Consider the following 26,636-nt stretch of genomic DNA (forward strand, 5'->3'; position numbering starts at 1 on the left):
TCAATTTATTGGTCGATTATACCCCCATATGTAAATGAGGCTTCACACTAAAGACATTTAGGATTCTGGATTTTTTTTTAAATTTTAGATTCTGGAGAGAGCTTGAAATAAGATGGAAAGGTAGAATACATTCTAAATACAAAGTAAAAGTAATGTACATAAAGTAATTTTAAGTGTGATAGTTGTGATGAGCTTAGAGCTCTGGCCCTGGAGTGTCAGCATTGATGTTTGATGGATGACAGGTGGCTCATCATCTCACTTTGTAAACTGAGCAAAACTGTCAAAAAAAAACCCTGATCAAATATATTTTAACCTCCACACTACAAAGTCCCTAAATTCAAATAACAAATGTAATAATAATTTTTGTCAATATTTATCTTTGATCAATTTGATTAATAAGCCTATTAGAGTTGATTAAACTAAACGGAAACACACATTGCATGAAGACATCTGTAATATTACACTTCTTTGGGTGGTTGACTTGTGGTTTCAGTATCAGTTCCAGAAATCACCCTTTGCTGCCTGTTAAAATGTTAAACGCCGCAGGATCAGATTTGGATGAGACATGGCATGTGCCCCGAGCTTGCCATGTCCAATTGACACGACTCGCCGTCTACCAAACCACCGGATGACAAGCCTGCACAGCCTTTACGCACGGAGAGCGCAGGGAGAGATTGCGAACACGCATGGGGGTCCCTCCCTTCCCAGGCTGCCCGTGGCCTCCTCACCCCGGCGGGCAACTCCAAGACTCTGCCAAACCCTCTTGATCCCCCATTTCCCTCTCTCTACCTTTCGTCTGAAGAAACAACCCGGCGTTACGTCAGAAAGTGCAGGGCAAGCAAGACAGCGTCTTAGGAGCTATTCGTAGGCATTGCTGCCAAACCCGGCTTGGGGCTGCTCATGAGCTCACTGCAGCCAATGCAATTTACAAATCCAACTCTTTTAAAACAGCAGCAGTATGTGGTAAGTTATCTGTTCATTCATACTGTGTTATTTCCTCGCTGGATTTTTTTTTCTCTCACAGCTTTCTTCACATGACAGGTCTCTGTTGCTGGCACACAAAAAAACAGCAGTGTAAACGGTGTAAAGATAAAGAGTAGACTGGTTACACTGCAGCCTCACTGAAAACACCATGACATGATGAAGCAGCAGAGCTTTTTGACGCACAGAGATTTCTGCAGCATTTTTTGTGTTTGATTCTTTGCTGATCTCAAAAAACAACATGCCCCACGCTCGAAATAGGAACCCTAGCCCCATCCCAGAGGTAACATGGGACACGGGATTGAAGGAGATGAACGAGACCTGGAAAGGAGCTATAGCCTGTCTCGGGGTGGCCGTCTTCTTTGTAATGACCATCGGGATCATATACTGGCAAGTGGTGGACCAGCCCAACAAAAACTGGATCCTCAGGGGGACTTTTAGCGGACTGATCTGGGAGAGAAGAACCCACTCGCTGGTCATTCAGACCCTGACGGAGGACAAGACCTACGTGGAAATTGACGTCGGGAACGTGGGGAACCCCGACATCGAGGTTCCCTTCGTGAGGAACCTGTGCTGGCTTAATAAAACTGAATTCTGCTATACGTGGGACTCCGTGGCCGAGGTGAAGATCTCGCTGGAGGTGAATGAGGATACGGAGACGGAGTGCTACAGTATGACTTGGGCGCCGGTGCACTGTCATGTGGAGCTGAAGGTAGGTTTTCTCTGCAGCCTGCACTCAAGGGCCAGTCCGTTCATTTTACGCAAAATGTGATGCGCAAAAAGTAGTAGTAGATTAGAACTAGGATGTCTCAGTTTGCAGTTTACTCAGCGTTAACTGGCAAATGACTGTGCACAATGTAAAATTTAACGAGCAGCCTCCTAAAATCTGTCAAAACAATATCATAGTCTATAAATCTTATTCCAGATGATTTGTGCATTATACATTTATTTTCCATCGGCGATGAAACTCAATTTACTCGATTTTTCACCCTCCACCTGCTTATACAAAATTATTAAGGCACCAGAGAATCCTTAAGAACAAGTGAAAGGAGATACAGTATTAACAAATTGTGTACTTATCCTTTTCTTTTGTGAATGCTGTGTATGAATTAATTATTTACCCTGTGTGATTCTGAAAACTTTATTTTGGGGATCTTTAGATGGATTTGAAATCCAATTTTTATAACTACGACATCCTATTAAATTGTATGAAACAACACAGAATCGTGACGCTTGAGTTGACGTGGTATTGTTTGTTTGCGTGATTCTCTCATCCCTTTGCCCTTCCTACAGCCCTCTTATTAACTGCACTGGGTGGAAGACATTTCGTGTTAAAGCGCCTTCGTCACAGTTGTTATGCATTTTTACACGCACAGTACTTACTGTACCCCCCCCCCCCCCCAGCTTAATTATCAAAGGCATTTAACTATTGCGACGTTTGGGGAGGTTAATCTGTCCCCACTGGAACATTCCTCGCCATTACTCCCTGTCATGTGGCGCGACTGCTCACAGAAAATCTTTTCCAAACCAAAGTCGTCTCTATTTTCCTCTAATTTCCCAAATCCTGCCCATGCAGTACCTCTCAGGTGACCATTTGGCACCTGTTTTTGAAACTCCTTCAGAGCACAGATTTTGATGACGTGAAATAAATGAGCTTCCAATTCTGCACATTTGTGTCCCAAAGCTAAATATGGGAGGGAAGCTTTCTCTTAGAAAACCCTCTGTCACTCAATCCCTCCTGCGTGCCATACTTTCTTCGACAGTCTTATGTACCAGCCATCACACATCACTTCGTGCCGTGCGATTTATCACCAGTGTAACACACGCTGAATATTCATCTAAAATACATAAAATTGAATAGCATTAGAAAGCCATATTCTCCATATAGGCCACTGATTCATAAATGAAATTGACATTAACCATGAGCTTTTAAGCTTTTAAAAACCTTCTGTAAAGGTTGTGACATTCACTAAATGTTGGTGGCTATTTTAGAGATGTGTTTGAGTGGAAAAACAAAAATAATCTGGAAAACAGAATTTCCTTGTCCCATCAATTGTGCCTTTTTTCTTCCACAAAATTTTGTTTATATATATTTCCTTTTGCATATTTGCTCTTTCCAGTCAAATGCATCAATGTCATATTCAGTTCCTGTTTTACCCTCCACTCTCACTATGTTTTTGTGACTGCATGTGTATGCATGTGTCTGTTTTCTTGCAGGACTGCTTCTCCATGACCAACGTGTCCTGGTATGGCGGTGCCAGCGTGCGAGGTCAGACCTGGCCGATCAACGATCAAAACGCCACGATGCAGCCCTTCATCGTCAGCGATCTGAAGGACAATCCCTCTGGCTTCGGCTCTGCCCTGGAACGCTACTTCCTGGGCTCATCTGGTAAGAGGTCACCGATGGGATTGGTACCAGTTGACATTTGCTGTCAATGGAGAGTATCTCATTTGCAAAAGTGGAGTTGTTGTTCTTCGCACATATTAAAAGATGAGAGATCTTCTCAAATCTTTCAAATGACACAGGGTCAGCTGTTTCTTGCACTTTCAGTTGGTGCAGGGTTAAAACAAGGGCTCCGGAAATCTGACCCCCACAACAGCGGGTATACAATTTGTGGCGTGAATCCCAGGGCGTGAGGGAAGCCCTGTGGATGTTTTTGTGTTTTCTTACCCCCTTAACCTTTCATGTAAGTGTTTGTTTGTGCATTAGCTGAGAAGAAATGGCTCCAGAAGCAGCATCACCCAAAACACACACACACACACACACACACACACACACACACACACACACACACACACACACACACACACACACACACACACACACACACACACACACACACACACACACACACACACACCACTGAGTGGATTGGTGGGCTGGCCCACAAATAGAGTGTAACTCAATACTGTCTGTAGCATCCGAGTTTATTAATTTAGAGATTAGACTACAAAGGGAAGCAAATCACCTTTAGCATCTTAAATTAACTCTTAGGGATACCAGGGTAATTGCCTTTTGTTTCTATTAAAAGGGCAGGTTGGATGAGGGCCCTGCTGACTCTTATAACTCACCAGGTTATTTTGGGGGGTGTTAGATTTTATCCTGAGGTTAAAGGGGGGAGGCAGGGACCACTAGCGGATGTGAATGGTTAATGCGACTGATGAGGAACGTGTGCAGTGTGTGCAGTGTGGTAGAGAGTTTTGCATTAATCTCAGTAACTTTGGACTCACAGGTTGTCTTTATGAGGTGTTTGGTTTCTGAGCTGCTGCTCAAACTAACCAGTCATTGTTATTTTGAAATAAATATGGGATTGTTATTATTCTTATCAGACTAACATTGATTGGAAAATGCATACATGCACATTTCAAGGTGTATTTCTTTGGCGTAAAGTGAATATGTTTGTCAGTAATTGTGTGCATGTGTAGTTCTATGTTGTATTAGTAGCTACAAAATTAAAATGCTCCGTGGAGGGCATGACATCAGCCAGCGAGGTGATACAAACAATCATCTGTTATGACTTCACTGATTGTTAGCAGTATCCTCACACACATTCATTCACAGACTGACAGAAACAAATGCACACATGCACACGCGCATACACATTTTGGGATGTTACGTAACAGTGTCAGGCTTAACAAGAGAGTCACATGACTCAAATCCCTTTTCCACCTTGTGAGAGGACGTCAGTAATTATCAGGACCCTCTCTCTTTAGCTTTGCACTGAGAAAAACACACACACACACACACACACACACACACACACACACACACACACACACACACACACACACACACACACACACACACACACACACACACACACACTCTCACACACACACACACACATTCACACACAGTTGAGATGAGACCCGAATGAGAACAACAGTTTAAATGTTGCCGAGTAACCACTCACAGACACGGAGCCCCAAAGATAGCAAACTGATGCTCAGCAATGACAATGACGCCTGTTGGAGCATTAAAGGTATATTTAACGTGATATCTTGCTTAAAAGTTGAAGGATGTCTTTGGATTTTCTTGGATTTTCACAATGTGCACACTTGGTCTCAGAGAGAATCATTTTCCATAGTTGAAGACATTGAAATTGGTACTTGGCTGCTTTCCTTTTATTTCCTGTAAATTGGTTCAGGAGGATGTGCAGCCTTTTTTCTTTGTGCAAACAGCTCACGAGTTAAAAAATTAAGTCGGCCCAACTATGTGTAGACTGGGCTGTGTCAGATTTGTTCTAATGTGCCATATTTTCAGAAAGTTTCACAACCTCTCCGGGTGACCACATTCATCATCATTCTGTGTTCCACAGATGAAAAGACGCTAACGTTCATGTGTTTTCTTCATTTGCCAACAACCTAATCACTCTGGTGTCGGTGTAGTAAACTGACACCCTTCATACTGATATTTATATCACCAGTGGATTCGAGTATGTACTGTAAATCACACCATTAACAAGGGTGTAACCATCAGACGCATACAGGGCTGTGCTGCAGGTAGAAAGGTGATATTTCTTTGAACTGCAGGGAGGGATTTTTCTTCTTCTGGTGATTCACTGTATATCCGGGTGAGAAGGTATACTAGATGTAGTATGCATGAGAGACAATCTAATGATACACTGCTGTGTTAGTGTTTTAAGACTGACACCAAATTTCCCACCTCCTCAGACCACTGCAGAAAGGAAATATATGAAACTCAAACAAATCATTTACGTGCATTTGAACCAGTACAATGAGAATCCAGCCATGGATTATTTCCAGTGAGGAAGATCAATGACTCAGTGAATTCTCTTCGATTCTGACAGGAGTGTCTTCCCTTAAGTTGACTGACTTTCAGTATCAATTACTCACCGATCACAAACTACAGTTTGCAATTATGCACACCACATAAGTCAGATACTTTGAATAAATAGTTGATTAAATCAAATACAAGCAGCCATCCTGGCAAAATAATCACATAACCATCTGCACTGTTGTGCTCAACAAAGTGGTTGCTTAATGATTGATTATTGTGCAAAGTTTCCCAGTTTATGTAAATAATATACCAGGAGTGTTCCAGATAGCAAGACCTTGGAGAGGCATTGGACGTGGACTTTCATGAGAAGTTGAAAAACAATTATTGCTACCTTATCTCTTCTGTCTGCATAGCTGAATGACTATATGATGACCATTTCTTTCACTTTATCCTCATCCAAAAACATCAGACTGCATCAGCTGTGTCCATCCTCCTCTTCTGACAAAAGCAGCTCCTGAGTCGTTACATTTTAAACTGCAGTATGACTGCGGCTGCAACAAACAGCACTATGTAGTAGAGTCATAACTGTGTTATTGTTATGGTTTATAGCTTCAAGACAGGAAACAATTGAAGTAGCTTTTATGGATAAAAAAATTTAAAAATTTAAAAAAAAAAAATCCACATTTATGGGTGGATAGTAAACAAGATCATTATGGGAAATTGTGACTTTATGCAACCGTGTGAAAGCTTAAACAGATTATTGAATTGTTCCGCATTTTGGCAGTGAAAAGGTTATTATTTTTTCATGTCAATCGACCAAGTCTAATTGAATGCAGGAGCAAAAAATTACTTACAGAATGTAAAATGAAGACAACATACAAAGTAAATCTTTTTTATGTAGGTTCGGTGTCATTTATAGCCAAGTTTTTTGTTAGTTGTTTTTCCAAGAGCACCGCACATAAAACAAAGAGACAGGGCTTTCAGTATGGCTGCTAAAGTGAATTCAGCTGTAAATATGTACTGTATATCATGATGTGTAACTCTACACCTCAGTGAGTATGATCAGTTTCCTCTATGGAAAGGCTGCTTTTAAATCCAGCTGTCCACACCAACTCTCAGCAAACCAAGTTTAAACAGCATTGCTTTTAACAGGATGAGTGCAGCTGATGTGAGTGCATGGCCCCCAACAAACAAAAATGTCATGTCTTGTGATTTGACCCTATTTCCAAGCTCTGCACTCAGTGCACTGGCAAAGCAATGATATGGTTTGCACTGATCGGGTCCTTAAGTGTATTGTGATGAGTTTCATTTGGGCAGAAAAAGAACTGCAGCTTGTTTCCCCTAAAACAGATTCAAGAAAGGCAGTAGTCCAACGGTAATAAAACAGTAAAATAGTCCCCACATGTCTTGATCATTTTGGTGAATATTAGTTATAATTAATGGACTGACAAATCTGCATTTTGGCACAAAGCCTTCATCAGCGCTATGATGCCGCCTTTCTTCCTCAGTCTGCTTTGGCTGCAGTTTTAATGTGACATTAAGCTTCACAGCTGTTTGAACCCACTGACTGTTCGCGTATACATGTGAGGTGTGGGCATGGGATCTGTCTTCACTGACTCTAGTTAGGCATGGGGGCGCATTATAAAAGTGGTGGGCACTAAGGAGCTGTGACTGACGTTACTAACCTAAGAGGACTCCTGGGGAAGGTTAAAGAGCAAGATTGACAGGTTAAAACACAGAGGGACAGAACAAATGAAAGACAACATACCGTACAGTAATTGTGGATATTAAGTATTAAGACGAGAGACAAAGAGTTGCAAAGTAAAGAAGAGGAAGAAAAGTGAGGCAGAGAGACAGCAGAGAAGATACATGCAACCGTGCAGTAGAGTGACATTTGAGCGTGTTGCCAACTGGATGAACTTGTCACAGCCCCACCTGTCTTTATCCATACAAAAGCAACTGAGCTACTAAGGACAGATTAGATATCACTGAAGCCACATCCTGCATTGAAAATGTAAGAAGGGACTCTTCAGAAGAAGGTGTCCCAAAGCTTATCTCTGCAACGAATATACAATTTTACAATGTTTTAATGAGCAGACATGCAGCTACCATAAACTTTAGAAATGAACTACTGAACGTGCCTCACGGTAAACATGTACTGTGTCTCTGTGCCTGTCCTAAAATAATCTGTTAATTTACTTCGATAACATCATTATTATCTAAATAAAGATATTTAAATAATTAAAATGTTTAGATACATCTGCATTTTGTAATAGTGTATTGGTGATTTTGTTCATGAAATTACAGCTGCAATCTATTTATCAATTTAAATTGATAAATAGCCGTTGTAATATTGAAAACAACCCACTTAGTCTATAGTACTATTTACTGACTTTTTTAATGCCAGCTCTGGTTTAATATATAGCTAAGATAGCTGTGCTGTAGCTTGCATGAATACAGTCGTGTTTCGACAGAATATATTTTTAAGTGACAAAGCTGTCAGTGTTTTCAATGTTAAATCAGGTTTATCTGATAAATAGAAGTGTTCACATTTCCAAACACTGAGTGGTTAAATGATATGCGTTAATATTTCAAAGTTCAGAATTTTTTGTTTTGTTGTTATGGTGTGGGGACAAAATGTAATGGGGAAGTCCAAAAATTGCTTCCATTAGTGAATAAAAAGGACTTGAGATTTTTTTTTACGCTCAGGGAATAGAATCAATGGATTTGTTTAATAATAAGCAAAAGAAACCATTTATTCATATCCATTTCCTTCATCCACACAAACACAGCTATGATTTATTAATTTTGAATGATTGCATCAGATTATGTATTATACTTATTTTGGATGTTGGAACACTTTGAGCAGCATATTTGCCAGCTCCTCTGTCTTCGGTAGGTTTTTCCATTCTCATATTTTTCTAATATGAACATTTAATTTAATCAAAGGGCCTCATTCTTCCATGGTCTGAATGCAGGTACTTTGTTCCAGCATTACAAGTAAGGGCTGTGAGTGATCCTGTGTGTTTTTATTACGTGGCAGTGTGATAGCTGTTACTTTGACCTTTGACATTACCCTGTTGCCCGTTGTGCTCACTCAGCCAGTCATTTATCTTCTGTCTCCTTAAATCAGCTTTTTTTTTTCCATGCTACATTTGATGAAGTATTATAATCAGATATAATTTCTGCAAGACTCATAGGACTTGACGACAACTTTGTAAGATATTAGACGACCTTCTAAACATGCGTATAGGAGTGCATTCTGAAATCTGCACGACCTCTTTCTCACTCTCCTGATGCCCACGGTTTCACAAATTTTTATTTTAAAATAATTTTGTTCTCCCCTTCACATCACCAGCTCCCTCCTTTTTCTTTATTTCTCTCTCTGACTCAGTCTTTCCATGTGGGATGATACTTTACTGCTCCTGCTCATTTGTTGTTTGGTATCTCAGAGGGAAGCAGCCAAGCACAACAGAGAGATAGGGATTAAAGCATCATGGGTTTTGACTTTTCTCTTTTCAGATAATGACACTTAATCAACTTTATTTGATACAACACAGCTTTGTAGTGACAAGGAAGAGAACAACAAGCTAAAAGACAAATTTCCATGATGGAGTTTCATGGCAAGCAAAAGCACAGGAAACAAGGAAACCACAACAGACAAGAATTATAGTCAGAATTTGAATGTTATTCACTAATCTGAGTGGAAAGCGTCACAGAAAGTACCAGAAATAAACCAGTGAGTGGACCAAGAGTTAATTTTATATATATTTTTTGTCTTTTAGGCCTTTTAAAATTACAAGTGAATAGTTCAGGGTGGGGAGACTAAATACCAATATTTTCTCCTTACATCTATTTGAGGCCGCTTGCTTAAACAAGTTTAGTACCAAATAACATTTAAATGTAGTTGTTGTTGTTTTTTTTTTTTTTTTTGTAGCTTCCGGTTGAGTATTTCTTTGGCATTTTCATTGTGTTTACACTAACCTGAGATCAAGGAGTAACATGTATGTAGAAATATAAGCTTTCTCCTTGAAGGAAAACAATCTGCCCAACAACACTCATCTGTGTTGCTCAATAGGTCACCAGGAGGTCTCTGCATGGGCAGCTGCCCTGAAACCTCCACCCTCCTGGACGAGTAAGATGTGAAACACCTCAAGAATGACTTACTTAGCCAACCGAAGCTTTGTTAGAAGTAAGCTGTCATCTCCTGTATGAGAGACCTAATGTTTGAAAATCGCCCAAAAGATTCTCCTCAGTCAACCTCCTATATTTTCCATCGAGTGTGACAGCGACAGTAGAGAGAGACTTTTTAAATGGAGTATTAATGGAGCAGCCTCTGTCCTCTAATGTAGTTACAGTATGTATTAGCTTGATCACAACCCTCTACATGAGCAAGTATCTTATTGCAGCCCATAGCTACATTTTAAAATTAAGCATCCTCTAGCGGTCGTTTAGATACTGACAATCTAGTTTCCGGAAGAAGTGTCTCAACTCAAGTAATGTCTATTTTGTCTGAGTGTTTCTTTGTTAGGAGGACGTGTGGACTTGGGTGCAGGAGAATACATTTCGTTTCCCATTTCCAATCAAGACAGGGGATTGATTTTTTTAAAATACGCATTTACTGTTGCCATAACGAAAGATTGGTTAACTTAAAAAAATGCATTAACTTTAACACACAACGTAGTTCAAATAGGTATTTTACTAGCCAAGTGAGCCGGGTGGGTTTTGCTCCTAAAACTAACCAGGGACGCTTAGTGTAGGAAACACTCCTTTGAGTCGTATCTGAGGGTCGAAACAAAAGACCTGCAGGCCGGTGGTCAGATGTGTTGGAGGTCATGTTGAGTCTGTTTCCAGTTTCGGCGAGCATTTCTTAATATAAATTAAACATGCTAACTTCGTCATCTCAGAAGTACAAAAAGAAGCGATTAAGGATGAGAAAATAATTTTGGATTACATTATCTATCAAGTATTTACATCTGGGATCTTCTCATCTAATCTATTAATAGTGAGAAGGACACATTTTTACTTGTGATGTTTGTACAGAACACTGTCTCACACTTGAAACAATAAAACTGATTGATGATAGGAGTAGAGCAGAGAAAGTCTCTTTACTGTTTCATTATTTTTTCAATAAGAGGGATTGGAAATTTACTACCATGGCAAGATCCCAGTTTTGTGGCCATCAGTTTCCTGAGGTTGGGCACAGAAACTAAATTTCCATTGTTAAGGAAATGCATGCCCAAACACTCACACACACACACACACACACACACACACACACACACACACACACACACACACACACACACACACACACACACACACACACACACACACACACACACACACACACGCAGTTACTGTTTAAATGCACATTTTTATAACCCCAGTCAGGGTTGTACGCGTGCACGGGTATCATAAATAACAGCTTAGATATGACAGGTAAAGGAGTGCAGCCCATCTGGTCCACAGCAGCAGGGAGTCAGCAGCAGCCTTTTCCTTTAGACCAGCCACTCTCCAAGGACCAAGACGTCACATTAATACCTTCCTGACCCCTGAGAAGGTCCATGGGGTCACCTCCACTACCACCTCCCAACGCAACCTTCAGCTCAGACTGAGTGAGAGGAAGTGCAGAACCTTTCTGGTCCCATAAGTCACGCTTTGTTTTTCTTGGAAGTCCACAGCTTCCCATTAAAGGAAGTGTGTGCGTGAATGTGCGAGAAAACGCACGTATGTTCACGTGTGTGTGAGGGTTATTCGATTTAGATGTGAAATTTAGGAATGTGTGTCAGATCATTGAAATCTGCCCATTAAACTTCATCCATCTTTACATTTGCTGCTGCTTTGAAGGTGAGAGGATACTTTCAGTCAGGCGTATAGTTTCACCTTTGAGAGTAAGTGGAAAATATTTTATGGGAAGCTTGGAATTTATAAGAAATTGTTCTAAAAATAGGGTCCCCTCCTCATTTCCCCTTAAACTCCAGGGCACCCCACCTTGGTGCTTGGTGGTAACTCAAACCTCAAAGCTGCTTCACTTTCTTTAAATGACACTTACTGGTTCCTTCTTTTCTCCGGTAAATGCATCTAGAGTTAAGATATTTACAGTAAATAACCAGGGATGAGAAGGAGAAGCTTTCTTTTTTTTTTAATCATGTGCTTTTGAGACAGGATTTAGTAAACTTAACTTTCATTTCTGCTTGTTTAATCAGGGATGGAATAATAGGTCGAGCAGCCTTGGACCAGGTTGTCCCATTTTCTTGAGGTTCCGCACTGTCACTTCCCATAAAAACTAAATAGAATCAGAGAAGTTGTGCTTGCAAGCTTAACTCCACTTTCCATCCCCTGCACACTTTGGTGAAACACACTGTTTTCAGCTCGCTGTATCGTCACATCATTCGACAAGGTTGCTTGGTGTCTGCTGGAGTTTTATTGCCTATATTTCCACTGCCTGCATTCCCTTAAAAATATAACATTTTCTCCACTGCTCTGCCTTCTACTCCACTGTACAGTAGACATATACAGTTTCATAGCACCTTGGCTTAATTAAAAATTCACTGAGCAATTATAATTCTTGCAGTATTTTATATAGGAATATATATAATATAATATGTATAAGAATGTTTCCTAGCAAAAATCTACATTTATCTCCCATTTCTGAATGTGCAACAAGCAATTGGGTGGTGACCTAATACCTTGTGAGAGGCAGCTGAGGTGTTACCAGTATCTCTTTGACATTATCCGTTGCAAACACGTGAGAATTACCCCGAGGTTGAAGGCTCTTCACCAGGCTTTATGCGGTGCTTAAATACTGATCTCCCAAACTATTAATCTGATTATAAACTGGTACATGAGTATCCTGCCCGCTCCTGGTCCCTGACTTCATGAGAACAGTAAGCCCATTGAAACTGGAGAGGGTTGCTGAAGTGAACCAAGCTCTCACCGGCTTCTCAGACTGTATAATCTGTTTATTGATCAACAAGAAATCTCAAAATCCCAATTTTGGCTATTACTTTGAGCAGATTGTGATTTAACTGGAGCAGGCGGCCAGGGTCAGAGTCTGGGTTTGAAGGCGACATATCGATACCAGCCTGGGTTTTGCTGACCTTAGACGGGACAGACTTGTAGCCGAGCAGAGCGGAGAGGAAGAGAAGGTTGTTAAAGCCGGGAGGGAGAAGGTGGGAGTCAGGCTGGGGGAGAAGTGGTGAGGGTCGGGGTAACCTGAGAGGGACAAGGCATTCCTTGCAGGGCAACTACGTCTGCGGACACAACTTTCTGCTAGACATAATCTTATCATTTCACACACCCTCTGAAGGACTATATATTCATACTGTGTGAGAAAAAATAGGGGATTCCCACAGGTTTTTAGGGGGTTATAGTTGACTAATTTAACCATCGGGGTTCCTTTTAGTTTGTTTTCTTGGGGGGTTTTTTGTCATAGGGAGAGAATAAAAGGTTCAGGGGACAGGTAGTGCTCATGTTTTAATGTTCAGAACCAAACCCAAAACAAAGCGAGCGAATAAAAGCAGATTCCTTTTTACTAACAGCGTGACTTTCCTGGCTACCTGACTCCCCTATCATTGGTGTGCAGTGTAACCTACCTACTCAAAAGTTGCCAGCAGTCGCAGGGTAAACTCATCCAGCGGCATACTGCCATATTTCATTCTAGGGAGTGTTTTTCTTACATCTGAGTGGAGCAATATCAGCTGACACAGCCTACACTCTACCTCCCACAACACTCCATCCGTCATACTCAACCGGGTCTCAGTAACACTTGCGCACGATGTCATATAAGTGGAATCTGCGATGGACTATCTCATACTTGCACTATTCTCTACTCGCCTTCATTTAAGACCGACCACGTGACTCCTTTGATGTACTAACAAAGCACCTGGCCCTTTCCTTGCATCAATGTGTTTGTTGTATCTTTTTTTTTTTTTTATCAGACCTCCAGAATCTGTTCATCAGATTTATGTATTTCTGACAAGCACGATGTAATAAACTGTGCTGTACCCTCTCCTCTCTGCTTTCTTCCACGCAGGTGTCGCAGTTCTTGTTTCTCCGGATATTCCCCTGCAGCTCGGGATGGACAGCAGGCAGCAGTTCTGCCTCCAGTCACTGCCTAGTATGGAGCGACTCCCTCTGCAGTACACTGTGTGTGTGGCCCACAATGTGAAAGCTGCTCACCAGGAAGCGGTTCAACAACTCTCTGAGCACAGCAGGGAGCTGCCCAACATGAAAGCACTGTGGTTAGTTCAATTCAGATTAAGATTAGAGGAGATGTGGCTCTGCTGGCTTAATTTCTTGTTGTCGTAATAAATCCAACGGTGATGCACTGCTGGGGTCAGTGAGCCCTGACTGAAACTTTGAGGTTATTTATCAACATTTCTCAGAGCAGCAGGTCCCGTATGATTCCTCTGTGTCCTACAGGCTGCCGTTCTGGAAGTTGCTTGCCTCCGTTGATTCAGGGCCGAAGGTGGAGAGGGAGCTGAGGACCTTCTCTAATCGTCTGAGGAGACACCAGCTGGGGGAGGGAGTCATCAGCCTCAATGAACATTCCACCACCCTCCTCTCTGATATGGTATATATTCAACACCATTTCTTCTTCCAGCCTTTAAAGTCTATCACAGATTGAGTTCTAGTTTGGCAATTATTTTTCAAAGGCAGGCCTGCTCTGGATAAAATCTCACTGGTTGAGTTACACCTTAAGGATGCCCAATCCAAGAATACAATTTTTACTGTCTAATGTTAGGTGGAGGACTTGGGCGGATGGTTGCCAGGTAGCCAAAACAATCCATTCGTCATTTAATTTCAATGTAGCCAGAGGCTTGAAGCTGCAACTCAAGTTGATCTGGTACCCTCAAGTGTTGACTTTCCAAAATTGAAGACGTTATCATGAGTTAACTAAAGAAGTTAAATTTAAGGATGGGTAAAGTATAAAAGAATCCTATAATTTTTACTAACTGCATATTTAGTGGTCGCTTTGGCAAACCAGAAGGTGTAAATAAAAATAAACATACCTAATAAAACCATCACAGATTTTTGGAGCAATCGGCCTCCTCCTCTACAATCAAATTAAAATGTCCCTCTCCCTAATTGCCAGTTATTTTATTAAATTAAAAATGTCCCTCCTTGCGTTATGTATAATTTGAATAGTCTGTTTTAGCATTAATTACCAAGTCTTGACATAAGTAGTGCAGTTTTGTTAGTTATCTTGCATATTGGTTCTTTTGCTATTCTCGTTGAAGTTCAAATTTCAACCATCATCTGTCAGACATTTCATGCACCGTGTAGCCGCTGATTCTCGTAATCCTCGTCTTCAACCATCAGGGCAGCGAGGCTGGTGAGGGTTCATCGGTCAGAGGCTCACAACTGGCCGGGAATAGAGATGAAAGAGTTTTCTTAAGTGGATCGCCAGAGCGCTGGAAACAGGCAGGGAAGAAAGGGGGGAGGACAGGTGCACTGAAATATCACAATGTAGAAAAAAAAAAAGATGGTTTAGGCCCCATTGCCTTCATGTTAAAAAAAGAGCATACCTGCAGGACACATTTTGAATTATGTTAAAGACTGTAAATGCAGTATTATTTGAGGTATTCTAAACTTACTTGGCTGTATTTTGGTCCATTGTGAGTGTGTTTTCATTACAGAAGGGCTTGTGATATTCTTCTGCTCTTTGCGATATCAGTGCTTTCGGTTATTGCTTTACATTTCCAGTTACTTCCTTTGAATGTTATTGCGAAGCATACAGAAACAAGACCGCCGGACCACAGTCAAGTAGATCCGTGTCAACACCTGCTGATGTTCCACTGCAAAACAAATATATTTGAGAGAAGACAAACAGAGCCTCTCTGAATAGATCTCCGGTTGCTCTGAGTGTGGTAACTGTAGGATGGTGAAGAACTGGGTGTGGTGAGATTTGAAGGGATCTCAGCCAAGACCAACTCTAGCTGGTGATCCTGACACCAGCTCGATGCTGCGATCTGACCCGGACAGTGAAACAGGAGAGAAAGCAGCGGAGTTTCACATAATCACATCAATCAGCGAGCTGAAATTCAGGCAACTCTCAATACACAGACACAATGGCAGCAGTATGTTCCCATTACCAGTTCTGTAGGTGTGAATGAACAGAGAGAGGGGGAGAAAATGGGAGGAATAACACATGTCAGTTGAGGGATACCATTCAGTGAACAAGAGTTTCTTTTTCCTACCCAGAATCTCGGGTTTTCTGGTACATCAAAGATATTAACCACCAGTTTTGTTGGCTCTGCATCGCCCTGTTCCCCTCACTTAGTGCTATAAAGAACCAGTCAAGTGTATAGTCCTGCATGGAAACTTATGGAATTGAAGTTGTGCATGAAGTGTAAGGCTCTGCAGAAGTGTGACTGGCAACAATGATCCTCTCTTTCACTCCAGTTTTACAAGTATTCATAAATTATCAGTCACACTATGACCTTTCTTTCCCAGTTTCCATATTAGCATGGAATGACTTGCTGGCATTGGGAAATTTGACTTATTAATAAGTTTGTCACTTATCACTTAGACACTAAATGAAGTAGCTTTTTGTAAAAAAAAAAAAAAAAAAATGTAATTTAAAAGGCCATATTCTAGCCCATGTTTTTTCTTCTTTTCCAATATTTTTCTTTTTCTTTTTAATAAAAAAAAGCAGAATAATTGAAATATCAGAACAAAACTTGAGAAATTACACAATATGTACTAATCTGGCCTTTCTTCCCAAAGCTATTTCACCTTCTAGGGTCAGCATTTATATTCTGAAGAGTTTTTGTTGCACAGTTATGGAATCTGAAATCTCTGTTTGATTTAAGCATGTAAATCCCAGAGGATTATGATATATGTCAAATGGTTCCGACAGAGGTCATACTGTCACAGCCACAGGTTTGCAAAGCAAAGTGCCCACATGGTCTGTTCCTGCAGTCATATAGTATTGTTGTGTATCTGTCTGTGTCTCTGCAGGACCATGACTACCTCAACAGCAGGAAAAGGGGGATGTCCAAGAGACTGACCAGGGACCTCCCACTTGTCAAGCTTCTTAACATTTCCATCACCCTGTCCCCTTTCCTGGGCGTGGACACCACGCAGTTCCACACCTCCCTCATCGACGGCACCGAGGCCTATTGGCTCAGTCTCCCCTCGGCCCCTCAGGGACAGCTGGTGAGACCCGCTAGGCATTTTGTATTTTCATTTTGGTACAGAGTTGCCTCCCCTTAATAGTCAAAACAATATCCACATTCTTTCTGTTGTGATGTGTTCACATAATGGAAAACATTTTCCATGTCATCTGCAGTTCTCCATAACAATGAACTTTCCTGAACTTACAAGTACTCTGTCAAAAAGAATCCAGACACAGATTTTTTTTTTTTTCAAATATGATACTTTCCATCTGCATTGCAACCTCTCTTCATTCACCACTTCCAGTTTGATAAAACGCAGAGCAGTGTGAATATGGCCTAATCCAGAAAATCTATAATTGCAACAGAAAGAGGCACTAATTACCCAGACAAACTAATAGCAGTGTAAAATAAACTCCAATTAAAATCCATTTCCTCTGTTCTTCCATCCATTAGGTCCCTGTGATGAGTCAGTGGCGAGGAAAGTACTGTGTAAAGCTGAACATCACAAACCCAGGAGCGGTGAGCTGGTTCCTGGACAGGGTGGGATCCCTGCAGGCCCATCTAGGAATGGAGTACATCCTGCTGGAGGGGGGCGAGGGAAATTTGTTCAAGGAGCAGGCGCTGCGGCCGCCACAGGGTCTGGGCGGAGACAAGTACATCAGCCTGCTGGCTGACCTGGCTACCAGGATAGGAGACTCCACCATCGTGACAGCAGGGATGAGGTAAGGCCCGCAAACATGTTCCATCAACAGGCATTCTCCCAGTACATCTTCATTATCTTGACATTGCTCCTTCAGCGTGCTTTTCGTTTTAAGGTATGCTCATGTTTGTAACGATTCTTTCTTTCTGTGTCTCAGGTCAAGCCACAAGCCGCTGTTTGTTAGGATGACCCCCTCGCAGTCGGACTGGAGCCCGATGGGCCTGAAGGCCATCATTCCCTCCCTGCTGCACCACACTCTGCTGGGATACAACTTCCTCATTCCTGATGCAGTAGGTAATACCACAGCCTTTGAGTAATTTTTCTCCTTTCTAGTATTATGATGAAATTTTGCCTTTTACAAAAAAAAAAAAAAAAAAAAAGGTTCTGATTTGATCTGAGCTTCTGGTTTCTGGCACAAAAATCAAGTGTATTCCTGTAATATTCCAAATTCTTCTGATGGTGGATCGCAGACAGGCAAGCAACCAGGCAGACAGACAGGCAGGCAGGCAGACAGACAGACAGACAGGCAGACAGGCAGACAGACAGACAGGCAGGCAGACAGACAGGCAGGCTGACAGGCAGACAATGTCTGGGAGAAAACTATTTACTTTGAAGTGGAGAAAACAGGGAGCTGTCAGGAGCACAGACAGAAGAGATCGTTTGATGTACTGTAATTGCACATAAAACATTTTAGATTGTGAATTTAATCTATCCATTACTGTGACAGTTGTGAGAGCTGCATTTGGATCACTTCTTAATCCTTGTCTTAAATCATATTTTTTTTATATCAGCATATAAACTAGTTAATTTACTTTTCATTAAAATATTAAGAAAATCTAAGTGCAATAGTTGCTTCAGTTTATCTCCAAATTGATTAGAATGTATCATCAAATATTAAATAGTCCATTTTGCTTTCCTTTCAGACAAAAATATAGAATTGTTCTAATTTTTGATCATCTTTTTGATTCATGGATTGGCACCCAGAACAAAAGAAAATAGGACTAACTTCTCCCAGAGGACCAATATCCCATAATCTGTTTACTCTTATATTTGCCCATTTCAATAACCACAGAGAAAAATTAGGTAGGAAGTGTACCAACTGTTTAATTCATGATTTTCTCTGCCGTTGTCCCTGCTCTGTCTCTCTGCACAGGCGGCTCTCTGTCTGGAGATCTGGTCACAGATGAGGAGTTGTTCATCCGTTGGCTGGAGATCGCAGCCTTTCTCCCTGTTATCAGCTTCCACACACCACCCTGGGTCTGCGGGGAGGACCAGGTACACAACCATGAACTGAGCACACATTACAACGCAGTCAGAGCTCCTATGTAGCCCACCAGCAGTCAGACTGAGTTGAGTGACATTATAGCTGCCTCATCCACATTCGATGTAATTACGATGTGAACAACATAGTAGGTTCACGTTCTTTTCCAGACTTGTTAACAAGATTTTCACTTGTGGAAAGACCAAGTCAAGTGAGGTGTGAAAGCTGCCAATTAGATGTTCTAAAAGGGAGTGGGAGATTATCTTTCCTTCCACACACTGCTTTTGAAAAAGAAAAATAGACATTAGAGAAGTAGTTTATTGACCGAGCAGCCTTCCCCGTCAGTTTTGAGGGTCAGTGCCGAGAAGTTCCCACCGATACTTTTGCAGGGGAGCCTCAGGAGCTGCTGAGACCTGATCTATCCAAACTCAGACCTGGTAGGAGAGGCAGGACTCAACCCTGTCCTTCTCTGCTGGAAATCAGGAATGTGCTATTCACCGTGCACAGCAGGAAAACAAGGCCTGCCCTCTCCGGTGACATGAATTGATACTTTTGACAATGTGGTACCAGAGCTCAGGTTCCTGAACAGAAAGACACTTGATGTTTCTTGAGAGGATAAAGCCCCCCCCCCACACACACACACACACACACACACACACTTCCCCCTGCCCTTCCCCCTGCCCTTCCCGCCTTTCCTCATCTCATTCACCTGTGGTTAAGGGTCCATCTGTTCTGAATTACTCTCCTTATTCTAGATTTATGGCTCACTCTCACTCTCAACGGCCACTTCAGCAGGAATGATAATGAATTTGAGAACAAGTCTTGGAAAAATACTTTATTGAGGCAATTAAGATTTCCATGAGTAATTGACAAGTAAGACAGAGTGGGAGTGATCAACTGAATTTATTTTCCACTAGGAGAGGACGCAGGCAGCAAAATATATTGGTTGTGACTTGTGTTGCGTGACAAAGATAAAAAAAAATAGGCCTTTTGGATAGCTAGATGTTTGACAGCAGCAATGTTTTCCATTTTGGTCTCTTGCATGGCCTTCAATTTATAAACCCCGATGGAGTGAGACTGAGGAGATGTTTAGTGGAGAATAGACTGCTGCACTGCACATGATAAATGACTCCTGTATGGGCATTTTACTGTCGTTTAAATGTGGTGCACCTTTATTTCCAGAATGTGTGAGACTTCACTCAGTCACAGACAGGTCACAGCAGCGACCACACTGGAATCAAATAGCAATAAAACCTCAAACCCACACACATGCCTGACTTCTCAATTAGAGAACAGATCTACTCAAACCCGGGCTGTGATTCAAGCTCATTCCTACAAATGTTCTCTATCCCAACTCATAAAAATACATTTTTTTTATAGATGCGGTCAACTTTTGTTTTTGTCATGGGACGCTGAAGAGGATGTGACCCTTTTAGGAATGCCGGAGTAGTTTGGCCAGAGTGAGACAGGAGGAGGACTTGAACAGTGTTAAAACCACTGTGTCAACAATGAGCTGCTATTCAGTTCCGTCTGCATGTCTGCATATAGAGATGGCACAAATGTCCTTAGCAGACCTCATTGTCAATATTATTCTTGTCCTGAAATACTTGTGGTAGATGATTTAGTTTAGGAAAGGGCTTCCATTTTTTTTTTTTTTTTTGTTGCTCTAGATTTCTTGAAAAGGCATACAATAAATGGTTCTGAGTGAAAATACAGTTTGACAAAAAGGCAGACAATGATCCGTCCTTCTATGACTAAACTTCTTACTCATTTTTCCTCATGAAGTTTATGTTTTTCTCAAAGGTGCTAAACCTAACTCGGACCTACATAGCGAAGCACCAGAGGGATGTGGTACCGCTGATAGAAAAGTATGCAGAGGAGTGGCAAATGACGGGAAACCCCATCTACCGGCCGATGTGGTGGCTCAGTCCCAGTGACCCCATGACTTTCACCATCGATGACCAGTTCCTCATCGGAGACGAGGTGACTTAATGGTGTTCTGATGGGAGGGGATTGAGTTCCTTCAGTCAGCATCTGATATACTTGGCATCCGATAGTGAAGAAATGAACTGCAGCTTGTGTGTGTGTGTGTGTGTGTGTGTGTGTGTGTGTGTGTGTGTGTGTGTGTGTGTGTGTGTGTGTGTGTGTGTGTGTGTGTGTGTGTGTGTGTGTGTGTGTTTCCAGGTCCTGGTGGCACCAGTGGTGGAGAAGGGGGCAGTGCAGAGGGATATCTATTTACCTGACGGGGGCTTCCAATGGCAGGACAGCCGGAACGCGCAGGTGTTCGACGGCGGGACGTTTCTACAGGACTACCCAGTGCCCCTGGAAGAGGTGGCCGTTTTCTTACGGAGAAGCTGAGTCACTTATGTCAGTGACTTATCCTGATACTGTTTTTAATCAAATTCTTTTTAAAAAGAAAATACTTGTGCTGTTCTCAACTTGCACTTTTCCACTAAAGACCATTGACCCTGTCTCAAGGCTCTGTCTTGAGATGATATGTAGAATTTTTTTTTTTTTTTTTTATACTTGCACTTTACAGTTCAAAAGTATTTGTATTTTTTTCTTCCTTTTTTAAAAATGTTAATCTGTTTTACCTCTTGGCTGATTTGTTTCCGGACTTTTTAATCCGCTCTGCTTTTTCTTTTTTTCTTTTTTGTATAGTTCCGGAGAAATCTGTGTGTTTACATACTGCATTTCTACAGTCTTTACATTTTTTTGTTGCTGCTGGCTCTCTTGATTAAGGAGGAACAAAGCAAGCCTTTTTGTTTGCTTAAAAGAATCTGAATCTCTCAAGAAGACCAAATGAACATATAGATAGACAAAGGACGATGTTTAAAAGGGCTTTTTCGATGGAAATACAGACTGGGATGAAACTAGGTCACAGAAACCTGCACACGGGGACAGACGTGTATGTCATGCTTACTCATTGGAAAGGCTTTTACTTGAACTTATCAGGCTGAAAGGCTGATATTTTATGAATGTACCTCAAGTTATGGATTTTCACTACTTTATAAATTCATCAGACACACGATAACCAACATGTTCTCATTCCCAGGGAATCAAATAATGCTGTTTTCTTTCTTCAAAGCCGCACAAGGTGCCTCACATTTAGGCACGAAAAAAAACACATGGTTATGGTTGGGGAAAGGTCATGGATTGGGTTAAATTTGACACGGTTGCCTTTTGGCCAGGTTTATGCAACAAAAATGATTGATTAGGGTTTGGAAAAGAACATGGTTTGGATTATTTCAATGAAATCCATGTTAACTTCTGAGAGAAAGTCCCGGGTTTGTTCCGTCCAGCCACCCCAGATCTCCTCCTTATGACCCGCTTCGAACGGCCTTGTCACATTGTGCATAACACAAAACGCACCATGTGTGCATCACTCGGACACCCACGGCTGTGACAAAACAGAATTAGGCTACTTGACACCCTGTGAATGAGAAGGGGCTGCAGTAACCTCTAAACACATATTCTTAGATTATTTTTTGATTTAGTTTATTGACGTGCCACTCTGTTGGACATACATGTCCCGCCAGATGGACTTTGAGGCCAAGCCGCTGTCATTGTAACTATACATATATTTAGATTAAATTTGACCTTCCTAGTAACCTGCTGCAGCGAGGGCTTTTAAATAGGTGGCTCTTTTTTTTTTTTTTTACTATGTGACTGTTGTTGTGTTGAAATGCTTTTTCATGGGAGCCAAATGAAGTTCTGAAGAAAGCCTTGCTGATGACACATCACAAGTGGAAAGGACATTTTAACGAAAAAGCTTGACATTTGGGGAAATACACATGTTCAGTTTTTTATTTTTTAAAAGACTGATGTCACTCCTGTCTGTTTTGTAAATATGAAGCTACCACAAGCGGCCGGTTAGCTTAGCTCAATGTAAAGACCAGAGATGCAGGGAAACAACTAGCCTGGTCCAAAGTTAACGGAGTTTGGCAACCAACACTTGTAAAACTACAATTTGTTTTTGTTTTTGTTGATATTAAGCATTATAATGCTCATTATAATGCTTAATTGCTTAACAATTTGTTTTTGTTTTTGTTGATATTAAGCATTATAATGCTCATTATAATGCTTAATATCAACAAAAACAAATTGTAAAGACAACAACTTGCAGTTCTGTTTGCTTACATAGACTACGGGACTTTTTCTTGGAGGGAAGATTCTTCGGTTTTTAGGCTAAGATAATTGTTTTGTGGTACTTCAGCGAACTACTGCAGGTACATAAGAGAGTGGTATCAATTTTCTCATCAAACTCTCAGCAAAACATCAAATCAAAACTTATTTCCCCAAATGTTGAACAAAAATACATAAATACAATACTCTCTTAAATTATGCCTCTTGTTTGCATATGAGAGCATCGCATTCAGCCCTGCTACAGAAGAAAAAGACATATTTTTGCTCGATTTACCTGAAATAGTCCAAAGCATGACCTGACATTTGAAATGATAGAGGTGCAGTGGCCGCCTGGCACAAACCTTCTTGAGTAATTCAGTTTCTGCCCTCAGGTGTACCTTGACTTAGCCAACTCTTTGAACTGTGCTTGTAGCAACATGTAGCTTTCTTCAGTTTATTAGTTTAGATGTAACAGAATATCTCATGTTGTTTGAACACTGACTTGATGCTCTAAGCGAATGACATGTAAATGATTGTGATTATATTCAAAGTCAGCCCATGAAGAAATGTAATAATCTTTATACCATGATGCATTGCTCTATATATGGTTGGTTAGTCGACAGTGCTCTTTGTCAGTATTTTTCTTCATTGATTTGTTCTTCACGAGGCGATCTTAGCTGGCCAGCAGTGATGATACAGACTCTGGAAACTTATCACTTAGACCACTAAACTGATTGTGAAACTTTGATCGAACTAGTTTACTGTATCAACTCAAACACTCAGGTCTAATGAAAGCTTATCAGATCACCAAATGTCTTAGTGCAACGCAGTATGTTGTGAACACATTGACGTCTTAATCTCTCCTAGAGCAGAATGCACAATGGACAAACTGTGATTTCCCACAGCCCTTTGAGTGAGGAGCTTTTCAAGTTCCTGTTGTAATGCCTTTATGAAACGCTGTGGTATGTTCACATAATATGTTGCAGGAAAAGCTTTGATGTGTTATTCCTTCCCTGTACAGACTGAGCGAACCATGTGCCTTAATATGCCACTCTTAAATCTGGACAACACAAGTGTCTGGATTATTGCAGTATCAGCAATGTACATATTACGATGACTGTGCCATTATAAGTGTTTTTCTCTTCTGTAAATCAGAGAAGGTAGAATGACAAAGTTGCAATAAAGTTTACATTTTCTTACTTCACTTCCTCACATCATTAAGCTCACGCTTATTTCACAACACAATGGGGCAGCAGGGTGGACTATAAAAGGAGACCTACTGTGTTTATTTACAGTTTTTTTTTATCCTGGGATTCTACTTGAGTAGCTTTGCATGATTTAATGTTCAAAAACAAAATAGAAAAAAAACTTTTATTTATCTTATACCGTTCCTTCATGCAGCCCCTCAGTTCATCCTGTCTGAAACAAACCGTTCTAGTTCCTGTCTCCTCCCTAAAAGCCCACTTTCTTCTGATTGGTCAACTTTCTGGAAGTTTGACATGTGGCAGCTCATGACCCCCAAAGATCATTTCTTGTTCTTAATTGGAAATAACAAATTCTCAAAACCTCTCAAATGTTCGTGCCCAAATCCGGTCCGGAAAATCCAGAGAGTGGACAGCACGGACACCTGCAGCAACAGAGACTTGAAGCAGGACACGTCGTTTGAGCAGTATCACACTCATTACCTACTGATTGTGTTACATAAGGGTGGAGATAGTTTTTCAGTCCCAAACTGTATATAAAAATGTTTTCTATATATGCCCGTCTCAATAGGTGTATGGGTTGGAAATGAACTCAACCTTAGTTTGACAGGCTTTTAGTTTGAAATATCCTTGCTTGAACATAACTGCTTTTGGTATTACCGTCAGACTGAGCATGTGGATGGATGGTGCCTGCAGGCTCTGCGTCGTGGCAGAGCAGATGACCGTATAAAGAAATCCGTGAAGAGTGTTCCAAGCAGTCTGAGCTTTTTTCTCAAAGGAAATTTCTTTTGCATATGTTTACCTCATGGTTTGACATTTTGGCAACATTTGATATTAACATCTGACGTTGTAACATTATATACAGTGCATCCGGAAAGTATTCACAGCGCTTCACTTTTTCCACATTTTGTTATATTACAGCCTTATTCCAAAATGGATTAAATTCATTTTTTTCCCTCAAAATTCTACACACAATACCCCATAATGACAACGTGAAATACGTTTTTTTGACATTTTTGCAAATCTATTAAAAATCAAAAATGAAAAAAATCACATGTACATAAGTATTCACAGCCTTTGCCATTACACTCAAAATTGAGCTCAGGTGCATCCTGTTTCCACTGATCATCCTTGAGATGTTTCTACAACTTGATTGGAGTCCACTTGTGGTAAATTCAGTTGATTGGACATGATTTGGAAAGACACGCACCGTCTATATAAGGTCCCACAGTTGGCAGTGCATGTCAGAGCACAAACCAAGCCATGAAGTCCAAAGAATTGTCTGTAGACCTCCGAGACAGGATTGTATCGAGGCACAGATCTGGGGAAGGGTACAGAAAAATTTCTGCAGCATTGAAGGTCCCAATGAGCACAGTGGCCTCCATCATCTGTAAATGGAAGAAGTTTGGAACCACCAGGACTCTTCCTAGAGTCGGCCGCCCAGCCAAACTGAGCGATCGGGGGAGAAGGGCCTTAGTTAGGGACTGTCAGACCATGAGAAACAAAATTCTCTGGTCTGATGAAACAAAGATTGAACTCTTTGGCCTGAATGCCAAGCGTCATGTTTGGAGGAAACCAGGCACCGCTCATCACCTGGCCAATACCATCTCTACGGTGAAGCATGGTGGTGGCAGCAGCATCATGCTGTGGGGATGTTTTTCAGCGGCAGGAACTGGGAGACTAGTCAGGATGGAGGGAAAGATGAATGCAGCAATGTACAGAGACATCCTTGATGAAAACCTTCTCCAGAGCGCTCTGGACCTCAGACTGGGGCGAAGGTTCATCTTCCAACAGGACAACGACCCAAAGCACACAGCCAAGATAACAAAGGAGTGTCTTCGGGACAACTCTGTGAATGTCTTTGAGAGGCCCAGGCAGAGCCCAGACTTGAACTCGATTGAACATCTCTGGAGAGATCTGAAAATGGCTGTGCACCAACGCTCCCCATCCAACCTGATGGAGCTTGAGAGGTCCTGCAAAGAAGAATGGGAGAAACTGCCCAAGAATAGGTGTGCCAAGCTTATAGCATCATACTCAAAAAGACTTGAGGCTGTAATTTCTGCCAAAGGTGCTTCAACAAAGTATTGAGCAAAGGCTGTGAATACTTATGTACGTGTTATATTTTCATTCTTTATTTTTAATAGATTTGCAAAAATTTTAAACAAACTATTTTCACTTTGTCATTATGGGATATTGCGTTTAGAATTTTGAGGAAAAAATGAATTTAATCCATTTTGGAATAAGGCTGTAACATAAGAAAATGTGTAAAAAGTGAAGCGCTGTGAATACTTTCTGGATGCACTGTATATGACGGGAAAATGGAAAAGCATAATAGGTCCTCTCTAAGTATAGGGAGACTACTATTCAAGTGGTGGGGCCCAGACTTTAATGAATTTTGCCAGAAAACATCTGGACTATTTTTTGCTGCACAGAAGAATGTCCTCAGTTCAAATCTGTCCTTGAGTTTGCGTGTGTTTTTTGTCTGTGCTCATGTTGATTT

At 41.2% G+C, this 26,636-nt stretch overlaps 1 protein-coding gene across 3 annotated transcripts; it reads left to right on the forward strand.

Annotated features, from left to right (window-relative positions):
• Positions 1-632: 632 nt before the first annotated feature.
• LOC138622807 (SITS-binding protein) lies at positions 633-24,138 on the forward strand. Of its 3 annotated transcripts, XM_069701871.1 has the most exons (11): positions 633-963; positions 1,042-1,693; positions 3,199-3,370; positions 13,761-13,968; positions 14,150-14,300; positions 16,691-16,888; positions 17,302-17,570; positions 17,706-17,842; positions 18,702-18,823; positions 20,613-20,792; positions 20,994-24,138. In XM_069701871.1, the coding sequence occupies exons 2-11, from the start codon at positions 1,223-1,225 to the stop codon at positions 21,165-21,167; spliced, it is 2,082 nt and encodes a 693-aa protein (XP_069557972.1). In that variant the 5' UTR covers positions 633-963; positions 1,042-1,222; the 3' UTR covers positions 21,168-24,138. The 3 variants fall into 3 exon arrangements, with proteins under 3 accessions (XP_069557972.1, XP_069557971.1, XP_069557973.1); XM_069701870.1 differs by having other exon boundaries at positions 633-1,693; XM_069701872.1 differs by lacking the exon at positions 20,994-24,138 and having other exon boundaries at positions 633-1,693; positions 17,706-17,838; positions 20,613-20,694.
• Positions 24,139-26,636: the final 2,498 nt, after the last annotated feature.

Source organism: Brachyistius frenatus, unplaced genomic scaffold (genome assembly GCF_029030835.1).
Source record: "Brachyistius frenatus isolate BFR_SWC_R1_liver_20210118 unplaced genomic scaffold, ASM2903083v1 Contig_39, whole genome shotgun sequence".
Taxonomy (NCBI): domain Eukaryota; kingdom Metazoa; phylum Chordata; class Actinopteri; family Embiotocidae; genus Brachyistius; species Brachyistius frenatus.

Bases quoted from the DNA above. Each gene is read 5' to 3' on its own strand.
- LOC138622807 (XM_069701870.1), top strand. From the start codon at position 1,223: ATGCCCCACGCTCGAAATAGGAACCCTAGCCCCATCCCAGAGGTAACA. The intron at 1,694-3,198 runs GTAGGTTTTCTC...GTTTTCTTGCAG, and splicing joins ACTGTCATGTGGAGCTGAAG to GACTGCTTCTCCATGACCAA. The intron at 20,793-20,993 runs GTGACTTAATGG...GTGTGTTTCCAG, and splicing joins AGTTCCTCATCGGAGACGAG to GTCCTGGTGGCACCAGTGGT.